General features: G+C 41.5%; 1 protein-coding gene across 6 annotated transcripts in view; it reads left to right on the top strand.

The window, feature by feature from the left end:
- Nucleotides 1-12541, top strand: part of SYNE2 (spectrin repeat containing nuclear envelope protein 2) — a 187598-nt gene that overhangs the window by 113359 nt on the left and 61698 nt on the right. For all 6 annotated transcript variants that reach the window (XR_013951889.1, XM_080593985.1, XM_080593984.1 and 3 more), the window contains 11 exons: nucleotides 2900-3067; nucleotides 4080-4205; nucleotides 4718-4830; nucleotides 5259-5400; nucleotides 6350-6481; nucleotides 7072-7224; nucleotides 7482-7691; nucleotides 8859-8960; nucleotides 10033-10152; nucleotides 10313-10513; nucleotides 12034-12207. Coding sequence is in view for 5 of the 6 variants with exons in the window: in XM_080593985.1 (XP_080450111.1) it covers nucleotides 2900-3067; nucleotides 4080-4205; nucleotides 4718-4830; nucleotides 5259-5400; nucleotides 6350-6481; nucleotides 7072-7224; nucleotides 7482-7691; nucleotides 8859-8960; nucleotides 10033-10152; nucleotides 10313-10513; nucleotides 12034-12207 (1641 nt within the window). In the remaining variant the exon portion in view is untranslated. The remainder of the gene's footprint in view (nucleotides 1-2899; nucleotides 3068-4079; nucleotides 4206-4717; nucleotides 4831-5258; nucleotides 5401-6349; nucleotides 6482-7071; nucleotides 7225-7481; nucleotides 7692-8858; nucleotides 8961-10032; nucleotides 10153-10312; nucleotides 10514-12033; nucleotides 12208-12541) is intronic.

Here is a 12541-nt window from a genome sequence, read left to right as displayed (position 1 = left end):
CCATTCAAGGTTCATGTCAGTGTAGGTTTTGATAGGGCAGTTGCAACCAGTAAAAACAAGCATGCCTCAGGCAACAGCAGGCCCTGCTGAATTCCTGCTGGGTTTTAACAGTTTGGCTGTGAACTTGTAGGGGGAGAAAGGAGGAAAAAATGTTTTTCTAACCTAGTCAAGATCTACAGAGAAAAATGCCCATTGCACAAAACAGGAACAATCTCTAGATATAAGCATAAGGTATAAATCAGTTAATTTGTTGCAGTTGAGTCACCGTACCTGTCTCCTCATTCAACCTTCAAAATATGAGTTTAAAGTAATGCAGAGATTCAATCTGATTCACAGCAGAGTGAATCAACAGCCAGATCCGAACTTTTTACAGTGGTCTGGCTGACACATGGTAATGTTACTCTGTTTTGGTAATTTGGATTAGATGTTACAAACAATTTCTTCACAAAGCGGGTAGTCAAGCATTGGAATGGACAGCTCGGGAAAGTGGTGGAGTCCCCATACTTGGAGGTATTTAAGAGATGTGTGGACATAGCACTAAGGTACACAATTTGTTGATGGGGCACAGTAGGTCAGGTTGAGAATTAGACTTGATCTTGAAGGTCTTTTGCAACCTCGGTTCTATGATTATCTTGCAAGAGCTTACTCAATTTGTCCTGCTCCTCTGACACAGCCTGTTTGAGGATTTGTATGATATCAGATCCAAAATACATGGTGATAAATTCAAAGGGAAAAGTCGTCTTCTCTGCAGAGTGTTTGTCTGCTGGCTATGGCATTTGGGATGTGTATTAGTATCAGCCTTGGAGCCAAGCTAAATCTTAGAGCATGGAGTGTCTTGGGTTATTGTCTGGGAAGCTGTAAGGAATCATGTTGAAGTAGGTAAAGAAGTTACCAACTGTGTCCTTGCTGTGCCGGTGACTACTGTCCTCAGCTTGATTTGGCAATAGGGAATGCATGTTCCTCCTCTTAGTCGCTTCACTAAAAGCCCAGTGGCATTTCAGATAAAACAGTCACAGAAGTAGTTGTAGTCTTAAACTAGATTAAAAGGTTATAAATTCACGCAGCTGAGACAAGGACATCACATTTTGTTGACTCCGTGTGGTGGTTTTACTCAGCTGAGCAGCTGAGCTCCACTACAGCAGCTCTCTCACTCCCCCTCCTCAAATGGAAAGGGGGAGAAAATATGATGGAGAAGGTTCTCAAGGGTTGTGATAAGGAGATCACTCAACAATTATTGTCATGGGCAAAACAGACCCAGTGTAGGGAGATTAGAGAAATTAATTACCCATTACTAACAAACTAGAGAGTAAGAAACAGAAAAAACAAACAAACAAACAAACAAAAAACTAAAGTCACCTTCCCCCCATCCACCCTCTTCCACCTTCTCCCTCCGAGTGGCACAGGGGAACAGGCAATGGGGGCTGCGGTCAGTCCCTGATGCTTCATCTCCACCACGGTCCCTCCCTGCCCCTGCTCCCCATGGGGTCCCTCCCACGGGATGCCGTTCTTCCCAAACTGAGCCTGCGGGGGCTGTCCACAGGCAGCAGCTCTTCAAGAACTGCTCCCACACGGCTCTGTACCACGGGGTTCATCCATCCCCCAGGAGCAAACTGCTCCAGCACGGGTCCCCCACAGGTGGCAGCTCCCCCCAGACCCCCTGCTCCTGCGTGGGCTCCTCTCCACGGGCTGCAGCTCCGGCCCGGGGCCTGCTTCTGCGGGGGCTCTCCATGGGCCGCAGCCTCCTCCAGGCCACATCCACCTGCTCCACCGGGGGCTCCTCCACGGGCTGCAGCGTGGAGATCTGCTCCGTGTGGGACCCATGGGTGCAGGGGGACAGCCTGCTCCACCAGGGGCCTCTTCCAGGGGAACTGCTGCTTTGTGCCTGGAGCACCCGTTGCCCTCCTGCTGCACTGGCCTTGGGGGCTGCAGGGCTGCTTCTCACTTCTCACTCTCCCAGCTGCTTTTGCACAGCAGGTTTTTTTTCCCTTCCTGAAATCTGCTCTCACAGAGGTGCAAACATTGCTTATTGGCTTGGCTCTGGGCAGTAGTGGGTCCTTTTTGAAGCCAGCTGAAACTGACCCTTATCTAACTTGGGGCAGCTTCTGGATTCTTCTCACAGAGGCCACCCATGCAGCCCTCTGCTACCAAAACCTTGCCACATAAACCCACTACATTCTGTTGTGGAGGCAACGAGCTCCCTAAATGGCGATAGAAAGGTAGAGTTAATTCCTTAAACCATCAAAGCAAGATTAGTGTGAAGTTTTTCAGTGCTAATGACCTGTCAACCTTCTGCCAATAGCCAAAATTGTTTATAACAGGTGATGTTCTCCTTTGCAAGACTACACTTCCATACACGGGTGACATTGCCTCCTAATTTGAGAACTGCCACCTTGCTTCTGGTTGATGGGGTTAGAATAAATTAAACTGACCCCACCGTGAACAATAGCTCAGGGATTTCTTCCTCACTTATCATAGTTTTGCATAGTTTTCGGTGTGCCTTAGACTCAGCCATGCAACTCGACCCTTCCAAAGGGTGATGCAAGCAGTCTGTGCACTACCTCCTTCACCATTTGGGTGTGTTGTCATCTTGGTTCATCCAAATGTAGTCTATCATTTCTGCTTTCCTCTTTGATTACTTAGTGTCTGAGTTAGTATAACTTCCAGCAGAGGCTGTTGTTTGAAACAGTTTTGTCATTAACATTGTATAAAATATACTTAATTGTTCAAAATAAAAAGAGACTATATAGAGAAAATCTAGGGGGGGTGCAGATATTTCTATTTCTGCCTGTATGCTTCTATTCATTTCAGACAGGGTAAATGTAAGCACTGATTTCAGGACATTATCAGGAAAGGAGTGTTGTACTTTTAAGAACGAATAATTGACTCCTGTCTCTTCTAGGTGATGTTATCAGAGATTGAACAAAAGGTCCTTTCTTTACTGGAAGATTGTGGAAACAGTGCAGGTCACCAACAAGAGACAGAGGCTCTTTCTCTGAAGCTGAAGGAAGTGAAGTGCAATTTGGAAAAGGTCCAGATGATGCTTCAAGACAAATACAATGAAGAGCAGGTAAAGCATATGAATGCCATGCAGAGCAAGAATAAGAGTCATGGTGTTTTAATGTGCTGTAGTAACAGAAGAGTTGGAGCTCACCACATGAAGCAAAGAAGGGAGAAGAGTCAATCAGAAATGTCAGACTTGCTATTATTTCAGTTTGCACTGCTGTATAATTATTTGTAGTTTGCAGTAAGTAGTGGGATTTGTAATGAGTCTTTGAGCAACATCTTTTCTTCTTTAAGTGCTCAGTTGGTTGAGATTTTGTGAGGAATATAGGAAAAGGATAAAAAGTTTGTAGGTTTTTTGTCCTTTATTTTTTTTAATGCCTTTGAAATGCCATGATGTTTGTTTGTAACATTATCACAGCTGAGGCCTTAAAGTAGTAACTCGCTCTTTGAAGAAAAAGTAAGTGGCACAGGCAGCGACTCAGCCAGCTTTCCAGTGCCATAGCCCCCCACATAGATCCAGACAGGATTCCTGCAATGGTGGCAAAACAGGTTGTCCTGTGAACCCCTTCTGTGCTTGACTTCTTTGCTGAATTTCCCAATGAATGAGACAGTAAATCCCAGCTTTAGAGCTAATTTGCACACTCTTGTGGAGTGCTGGAAGAGAACAATCTAAAAGGGAGCTGACAGGGCCCATGAGTGAGTTAGCACCGGTAAAGGCTCATGTTGAAATATCTCCATGAACACAGGCAGAAAATCGAGGTGCATAAATTGCACATCCCTATAATTTGGTCGTACAATAAGAATGGAGAGTTAGCATCAATTAATTTGCCAACAGGAGAAACAAAACAAAGCCTTGTAACTGCCAGGAAGGGAAATATTAGGATTTCTGCAGCAGGTTAGAACATAGCAAACTTTCAATAAATGGAACTGTACAGAATTTTTTGCAAGAGTAGCAACCGTGTTTGCACTGCAGATTCTGCGTACAAGTGGTCCAGGCCACTTTTCTGGACTGCACCAGCAGGTTCTGCTCTCTCATCAAGTCTGGAAGCCTTCCCAGAATGGATCTCTCTTTACAGATTCAAAACAGGGAAAGGACTGATCCAGAGTCCATCAAGGTCCTGCACTCAAATGGCTCCAGCGTGCCCCAGCTTGCCCTTGCTGAACAGCCATTCCTCCAGCACAATGGTTTCCAGCACCCACAGGTAATTCTTCTGTCTGGCCAATAGTTAGCCTGCTCTACATCTGCTGTGGCTTTATGGGAAAGCAACATATATTATTTGCTGCAATTTTCAGTGTGGGATCAAATCTTTCAAGGGCAGGTCACAGACACCCCTCTCCTCCACTATTAGGAGAGTTCATGAGAATGGAGAAAGGCTTCCAACCCCTGAAATCACAGATTTTTTTGTCCAAAATGTCTGTTAATGTTAAAAAGCTGGATGGTACCCTTGCATAATTTGTTTCTGACTGAGGGGTTTTGGTTCTGAAACTTCATCTCAGGCTGTAATATATTCTATAAAAATACATGTTTTTAGAAAACTGTTTGTTTGGTAACATCATATTTACATATAACCTGCTTGCTATTCTGATAGACATACTCATATTTTCTTTGCTAAATGAATTCATGTAAAATGTGATTGGAAAAGCACAATCGTCATTTCAGAGTAATACAGTGCACACAATTGATTTTACTGTTCATTCTGTTCTCTGTTCACAGGATCTGAAAGTAAAAGCAGCTGAGCAGAAAAACCTTATTGACTTCATTGAATCGTGCGTGGAAAAAATGCAGCTACAGTTTGAGGACAGCATGACTCAGAAATTAGAACCAAGGTACAAAATAACAAAATCACTCCCCAGATTCAGTTATGTAAAACTGCCCAAACCAGCTGAAACTTTGCAGTGGCACCAGTGGTTCTTTGAAGGGACATGTGCCTTTAGATGAAAAATTTGCGGGAGCTGGGAGATTTCTGCAATCACCAGTCTAGAGAAATGGAGTCTCATTTATGTGACAACGTCCTTGATACTGGGCTGATGTCAGTGTTCAGTCAGTCTTGATATCAGGCAGGACTTACACCTGCCATAAACTGAAGCATTCCCAATCAGGCGAGCTGGGTATCTGTTCTCTGACATGCACTTGGTTGCACTCCATTTTGGGAGCATGAGCAATAGAAACTACTTTTATACAAGAAGTCTTACAAATCTAGTTTTGTTTTTTCTACTTCAGTATTTGCCATTCTAATAATGTTTTCTGAATGCAGCAATGGAGAATCTGATCTAAAAAGCAAGCGGGCCGATCCCACCTTATCTCCAAAGGACCAAACGGGTAATAAATGGCAATATTTACAACAAGAGCTGTCATCAAAGATGAAATCTCCTCTCTACCAGCTTGTAGAACCTCAGGTCTGTTTAACTTCAGTAAAACTCTCTTAACGCTCTTTTTGCAGACTGTTGGTTGTGTTGAAGATAGCAATTAGGATATCTTCCTGCATCATCATTTCATGTCCCTTCTTCATCAGATAACTGAAATCTGTGCAAGTGCTCTCCAGAGGAAATTGTTAATGCATACTATTTTCATTGTTGTCTTTTAATTTTACTTTGAGGTAGATAATGACTCTGGAGCTGTGACTATTAAGTATAGTGTGGGAGCATGTAGGTGAATTGTAGTTAACGTTCAGACCTGATGTTACCTGCTTGATTCTTTCAAGGGAACTAGGAGAGTTAGCCAGCAAGCTCCCAGATGATTTTTGTGGATGTGGATCACGTCCCAGTTCTTGCAAGTGAGAACATTTTGGTCAAAACAAATCTCTGGCTTAAATTTTGTTCTTCAATTCACCATAACATTCTCTCTGACATATCAAAAGTTTTGCACTGCAACAAGGAAGTGCTATGTATTTATTTAGAACACACTGCAGAATTTTACTGTTTGGACAAAGTATAATTTCTTTTATTAGAGGTTTTGTTCACATTCAATTAGAATGTCTAGATTCTCTGTTCTCAGAAATTACTGCATTACATGGAAGAACACTGGTCACGTAAAAGGATGAATATCTGCTTTTATTCAGGCAAGAAAGACTTACACTGCAGCAGGGCTGCCTTAATGCAAACCCCATCCTGTAGCCCTTCAAGGTGGGAACCAGAGGCAGATTTTTCAGTCATACTCCCATCAGGACATAGCCTAACCAATTCATTGTTTCTAGCAAAAAGGGAACCCTGCTATTCAAGTGTTTTATACTAATGCTTTGGAACCTTTATTTTAATGCTTTTTAAAAGCAGTGTTATGTAGTTGCCCATAGCCCAATCTTCATTTGAGCTATTCACCTAATTGCAATGTTCTTTTTCCCAATGTTAGATTACAACGAAACTGAACATGCTGCCCCGGGGCATGTTTGCTAGTGCAGGAACCCCAACTGTCGAAGAACTGAAAACTTACACTGTCCAGCTGGGAGACCTAAGCCAAGAAGCAAATGTGGTGCATGCACAGGTAAACATGGCATGTTCTAGCACTGCAGAAACCAAAGGGATTCTGGACACAAGACACTGTTTGGGCACTGAGAAATAAAGACAATCACTATTGCAAATGGAGCATAGTAGTAGTATATAGTAGTGTAGTTTTTGCATCAGTTATGGGGTATTATGTACAATCAGGGTAGCGTTTTGAGAGGAAACATTTCAAGTTTCAACTATGATACTTCTGCCACCTGAATGCAAAGACATGCTAGTTTGGGTAATGATTATTCCTCAAACTGTGTTAAGTGAGGAGCCCATGAATTGATTTAAGTAAATCTGTAGTATTGGAACTGACAATGCAGATTGTGTTGTGCCTGTTCCTGAGATCAGAGTTCTGTAAAACCGTAACCACTCCTAATGCACAGAGGGTCACTCTCAGCTTTGGCCTTAGCAGCTCTGAGTATTGCATGCATGTAACTGTCTCATCCAGGACTGTCCCTCAGTATTTCATGAATTCCATTTTATTATTATTAGCCGACTAAACCTCGAACTTTAGACAAGCGAACAAATCTGAGCTGTGTCTTGGGTGAAAGTACTGAAAACTTCTGACTTGCCTTTACACAGGATAAAGTGGCAGAGGAAGTCTCTTCCAATTTGGACAGAAAATTGTTTGAGCTGCTTCTGGCGATCAGCCGGTGTTTGAATAATATGGAGGAGATGTTAAACACCTCAGTCCTCTCCACTGAAGAGGCAGCCGTGCAGCAGGTTCTTTATGAGGTAACTTCCCTAGAGCATCTGGGCAAGGAGGAACCCCAGTGGATTTCTGTTACAAAAAATATATATATGGCATGACATTTCCTTTCTGTTTTACTGGTATTACTCAGGACTAATACAACTGGGCTCTTTGGTGCATAGATTTGGGCCTGTTGTCTTTTAACAACAATTAGCAGCTTGAGTCCCAGTGCATTTTTACAGACAAGACTCCTTGGACAGAGACCATTTTCATTCATGTTATCTTTATTCCAACCCTTTAGACTCTTTCTATCGAGCTGCAAAAACTTCATGCTGATTTGAGTGATAAAAAGGACGATCTTTTAAAGTCTATTACCTGCGCTGGTGGGAGCACAGATGTGTTCTGTGAGTGCTTTAGCAACTTGCAGTCACGGCTGGAACAAACTCAAGCTGCTACTGCTTCAAGGAGCAATTCAATGAAAGCTGGGCTGGATCACAATAGCAATTATCAGGTACTCCACTGCCAAGTGCACATCTTGTTTCACAGCACCTGTTAGACATGTCAGTGTTAATGCATTTGAGTTACAAATGAGCCATCTATAATGCTCTTTCCTTTTTTTTTTTTTTTTTTGGTACTAAACAAACTTGTCTTGGTCTTTTAAGAAGCAAATTTATTTTGCTGTTTACAGTGCTGACTGCCTTAGAGGCCTTGTTCACAGTAGAAAATTTGCATGCAGAGAGGATAGAAGTAACTTGGGATCCTATGTATGCTAATGTACAGGCTAAAGCAAGTTTCTGTGGGAAAGGATTAGGCCGGGGAGGGGTTTGTATATTCTTTCTGCTACTTTGTGGACTCAGGACTGATCAGAGTTAGTATGGTGCCATAAACTCTGTTGTTCACAGAATATTTATTATCAGGGACAAGCTTCTTCCCTCTTGGTGTAATGTCTGGCACTGAGCTGCTTATGGCTATGCATTGGAGGTTGATTTAACACTTGGTATTTTCTGTTCCTTGAGATTGTGTGCCACAGTAACAGTAGCCATAGCTTTGTAAAGTTGCATTTCCTTTGTTGTTCTTCAGAAAAGCAGATAATGAAAAAGTTTTCTGTAGATTCTTGCGATGGACTAAATCTTCTAGCTATTGCTGAAAAATATTCAGATCAAGTATTCTTTCTGAAGAAAGGGAAGAATAACCTAGTCTTTGAAATACAGTTTCCACTGTTCATCAGAACTCCAGTGCGCTCATCATCTGCAAGTCAGGCTAGCTCTGTGCTGTTGAATAATAAAATAAGTCCTTTGAAGAGCACTGGGATGTTGTCTCCAAACAGGAGCAGGGCTGGTCTTGCGATGTAGAATCCATTGAGTTCCATCAGTTGGCGGTAATGGGCTTATTTTCTCATTTTCAGAGGAGAAGAATTTGTTTCTCTATTAGTTTCACAGATCTTTACAGTCACAGAAGATCATTGTGACAGAGTAATCTCCTTTCTTATACTTCACAGACCAGAGAATTTCCCTCTCTAAATTACTTCTTTGAGTCTTTAATGTGTATTTTTTGGTTTGTTTTTTAAAGAGCAAAAGTGCTTTTGCTGTAAGAGGTAGCCATTTTGTTTGCTGTGTAATTTTGTCTATTTATTACTATACTCCTGATGTGTGATATACTTCTGATGTTTCTTTTGCAGAATGAAGTCAGACTACTCTATGATCAGTTAACTGAGAAAAAAGCTACTCTACAACAATGTTTGAATGCAATATGTGGCCATAATGTTTCTGAGCAGCTTCAGGTAATTTCATTCAAAGGAAAAGAAAAACTTACTAGCTAATGTTTCCAGATTTCTACAATTTACTAAGTTTCATATTTTCTAAAGTTTGAGTCTCACTTAGGTTTTAAGAATGGGGAAATGAGAGTTCAATATTTGCTACCCCTTTTTTCTTAGTACATCCCAGTCCATAGTTGGACCTAATTCCACTCCTTCTGGCAGCCGGAGTGGAGGAACCAGTCTCTCCACAACCTCTTGGAGCAAATACACCCCACACTATAGCAGGGAAGAGAAAAAGCTACACAAAATACAGCACTTAACATGTTATGCCTTTTTATTTGCAAACCTCTAGCTTTTTGTCACGGGAATAGGACTGCAGTATTTATGTCCACTCATTCAGAGCACTTACAAGCACTTTATCTTAGTATGGCATTTGACCAGTTAAGATTTTCTGCAAAATTTGTAGGGGTTAGTAGAGAATTAAAAATGAGCAGACTGTATATCCTTCTGAGAATGGTCATGAGCCATCTATCTACTTGCTGGTGGAGCAAAGAGGGGTTCCCAAAACATTTTTGTTACAGGCTCATAACCGTGTTTACAGGCATGACTTTCTGCGAGGCTGAAAGCTATGCCCAGAACTTCTGAAGCCCCAGGTAGGAGCTGTTGCTTTAGGTATATCCTGTGAAATAACCACTCTTGGAAAAGGAATGCCAGCAGTACATAACTTCCCTTCATTCAGACAGAACTTGTGCCAGTCCATCTCTGAGTGAATCTTTCCAATTCATGCAAGAAAATGGTATTTTCTGAGGCCATGATTCCTTTTAATAACTGCTGTAATGCATGTTGAATGTTGTACTGAGACACAAGACCTGAATTCTCTTCCTGATTGTGTCATGTAAACCCAATGAGCTGTGTCATGAACAGTCTTGTCTTATTTAGCTCATAAACTTGTTAGATTACTGTATGTCATTGTCAATTTATGAAGTGGTCACACAGCAGAGATCCTGCAGATCCCCTGGATCTGCTGCACAGCTAGTGATAATGTAAAGTCTAGAACAGAACTCTTTCTAATACCTCATTTTGTCTTTGATTTCAGAGAACTGATGCCTGTGCTTTGGAGCTGCAAAACTTTGAGAACCAAGTAGCAAAATTGAGAGGCTATGGGGAAAGATTTCAGTTACCTATCACCTTAATCCAGGAAGTTTATAAATTAGAGGTAAAAACACAGTACGGTTTCCACTTATTCAGCAAGGTTTGATCTTTCTGTGCAAGGTATTTTTAGCATCAAAAGACTGATAGTTATTTAGCGTTCTGGGTATGAGTGCTTTCTTTGTAAGATTCATTTCTGTCCGAACTAAAATATGTTCATGTTTTAGGATGTTTTGGATGACATGTGGAGGATTCTGAAAGCAAAGTATGTGGAGCTGAATCCCCCTTCCATCAGTGAGAACCAGTATGAGGACTTACTTCGTGGGTTTGCAGAGTTAGTTGCTATTGGACAAGAGAAGGTTGCACAAGATGCAAAGCAGCTAACAAAAAGCAGGGTGGCTCTACAGTCTCACCTGGAAAATCACAAGGTATGGGATGCTAATCACAGTAGTGCTCAGATCAGCATAGCAGGAGCATTATTTTCTGTGACTGGTTTCTCACAACTGTCATGGAGAAGAATAATTCATAGGAGAGGGACTGGAGTACCTGCAGAAAACAATGAAAAGCTTTCAGTTGACCAAAATGGGACCTCTCTAAGAAGGACAGTTTATTACAACTAGTTTTCGTAATAAATTAAGATTGGGATATCAGTTGTGCCAGTCTATTTAATACTACTGTTGTGGCTTACCTCAGAACATATTGATGTGTGATGAAAATGCATGTCCTTCTGACTTTTGGTAATGAGATTGCTGAATCTGCTATATAGCAACTGAAAGCTGGGACTTTGCTTCCAGCATTCTGTGCCCTCATGATCTGATGGAGGAAACTTAGCTCTAACAGCTCTTTCCTGAAGGGAGGGTAGTTTAGATCCTGCCCTTGGCAATCTGGTGTCCCCTGTACCCAGCTGCTACATGTTTGATGGAAGATCCTAAGAATGCGCCTGCATCCTCACTCTTCTGCTGCTTGGCAAGAAGCCCTGGCCAATACTAATCACTGGGAGATGTCTCCGTCATGTCAATGTCTTGATTTAACTGCTTCACGTAGCTCAAGCTCCTTAAAGAATTTCTTCAGGATGCCAAGCACTGCAAATCACTACTCTGGAGTCATAGGAATGATGTTCTGTCATTTACTCAGAAACTGCCCTTAGCAGAGTAAAATGTTAGGAATTTATTTACAAAGGAAATCAAATATAGAATGTATTTGCACTCCAAATTTACACACATTGATTTACAAAAATAAAAGAAAACAGCAAGAGTAATTTTTCCTGCCGTAGTTATCAACACTTACCAGGATGCTCACAGGGTTACAGTCCTTAAGTGAAATTCTTGTACTAGATATTAGTTCTTAGTTAAGGTCTTGATTGAAGAGTATGATCTTGCATACTCAAAGATTTTTTTGTGGAAGAAAGTATCTTACTGAGATTCATCCCTTTCCTGGGGGCTCAGCTGAGCCATAACTAAATCAAACTGTTACCTTGCAGTTATCCCAAAATATTTATGTGCCCTACCTAATACTTCTGATCAAACCCTTGATGCTTGGAGTCATCTCCCATCTCACTGAAACAAACTGAATAATGGCTATCTGATGATGATGATAATTACCTCTCACTACATTCAACTTGTGCATAGTTAAAACTTCCTTCATCATTTTCCTCCAGCATCTCTGTATTTTATATGAACGGAAGGTATAAATGTAGATCTTTTTTTTATTATTATTTATATAAATGTATAAATGAAAGTAATCTGTGCAACTCATCACTGGTTATTGACTGACTGTAAAATCATCAGTAACTGCCCATCTTGCGTTGATGCAGAGTTTGAGTAGAGGGTTCCTGTTCCCAGCTTTGAGAGGCCCTGAAGCTGGCTGCTCTTCTCAGTGAGTCTTCTCTACCTTCTCCATACTCCTGCATGATTTCTCTTAAAGAGCCGGCTTTAACTTGTTTTTTCAGGACTTTTTCCACAACCTCATGACCCACATGGCTTTCATGCAAGCATTTTCCGAGAAAGTGTCTCCCTCCATCCTACAGAAGAGAGAAAAATTCTGGAGAGAGCTGGTGAATGAAGTCAGATTGTTGGAGCAGAAGGCCAGTCAGTATGGTATACACTTAGAGAGCCTGTTAAAGGTAACGAGCCAAAGAAACCCAGAGTAAAAGCTGGGGGGAAAGAGGAGACAGATTGAATATAGGGGAAGCCTTTCCATACCTGTGATTCTTTGGGTGGAAGTAGTTCTCCTTTCATATCTCCATTGAATGGCGACTTGTTCTGTGCGTATCAGTAAACTGGCTATTTCTTTTAAAAAACTCTGAAAGCGGACATTTCAATCCATTACTCTGATGTGGGTGGGACTTTGACTTGCAGTAATTTTGGAGTGCCTGGGCTGACAGTAGAGCCTTTTAGGATGTAAAAATACAAGTACTGCTTAAAAATAAAATCTGAAAAATGATTTTAAAACATGCC

Source organism: Anser brachyrhynchus, assembly GCF_964034855.1.
Source record: "Anser brachyrhynchus genome assembly, chromosome: 5".
NCBI classification, from domain to species: domain Eukaryota; kingdom Metazoa; phylum Chordata; class Aves; order Anseriformes; family Anatidae; genus Anser; species Anser brachyrhynchus.
Note: the sequence above shows the minus strand (reverse complement) of the source record. Positions and strands in the feature narration are given on the sequence as shown.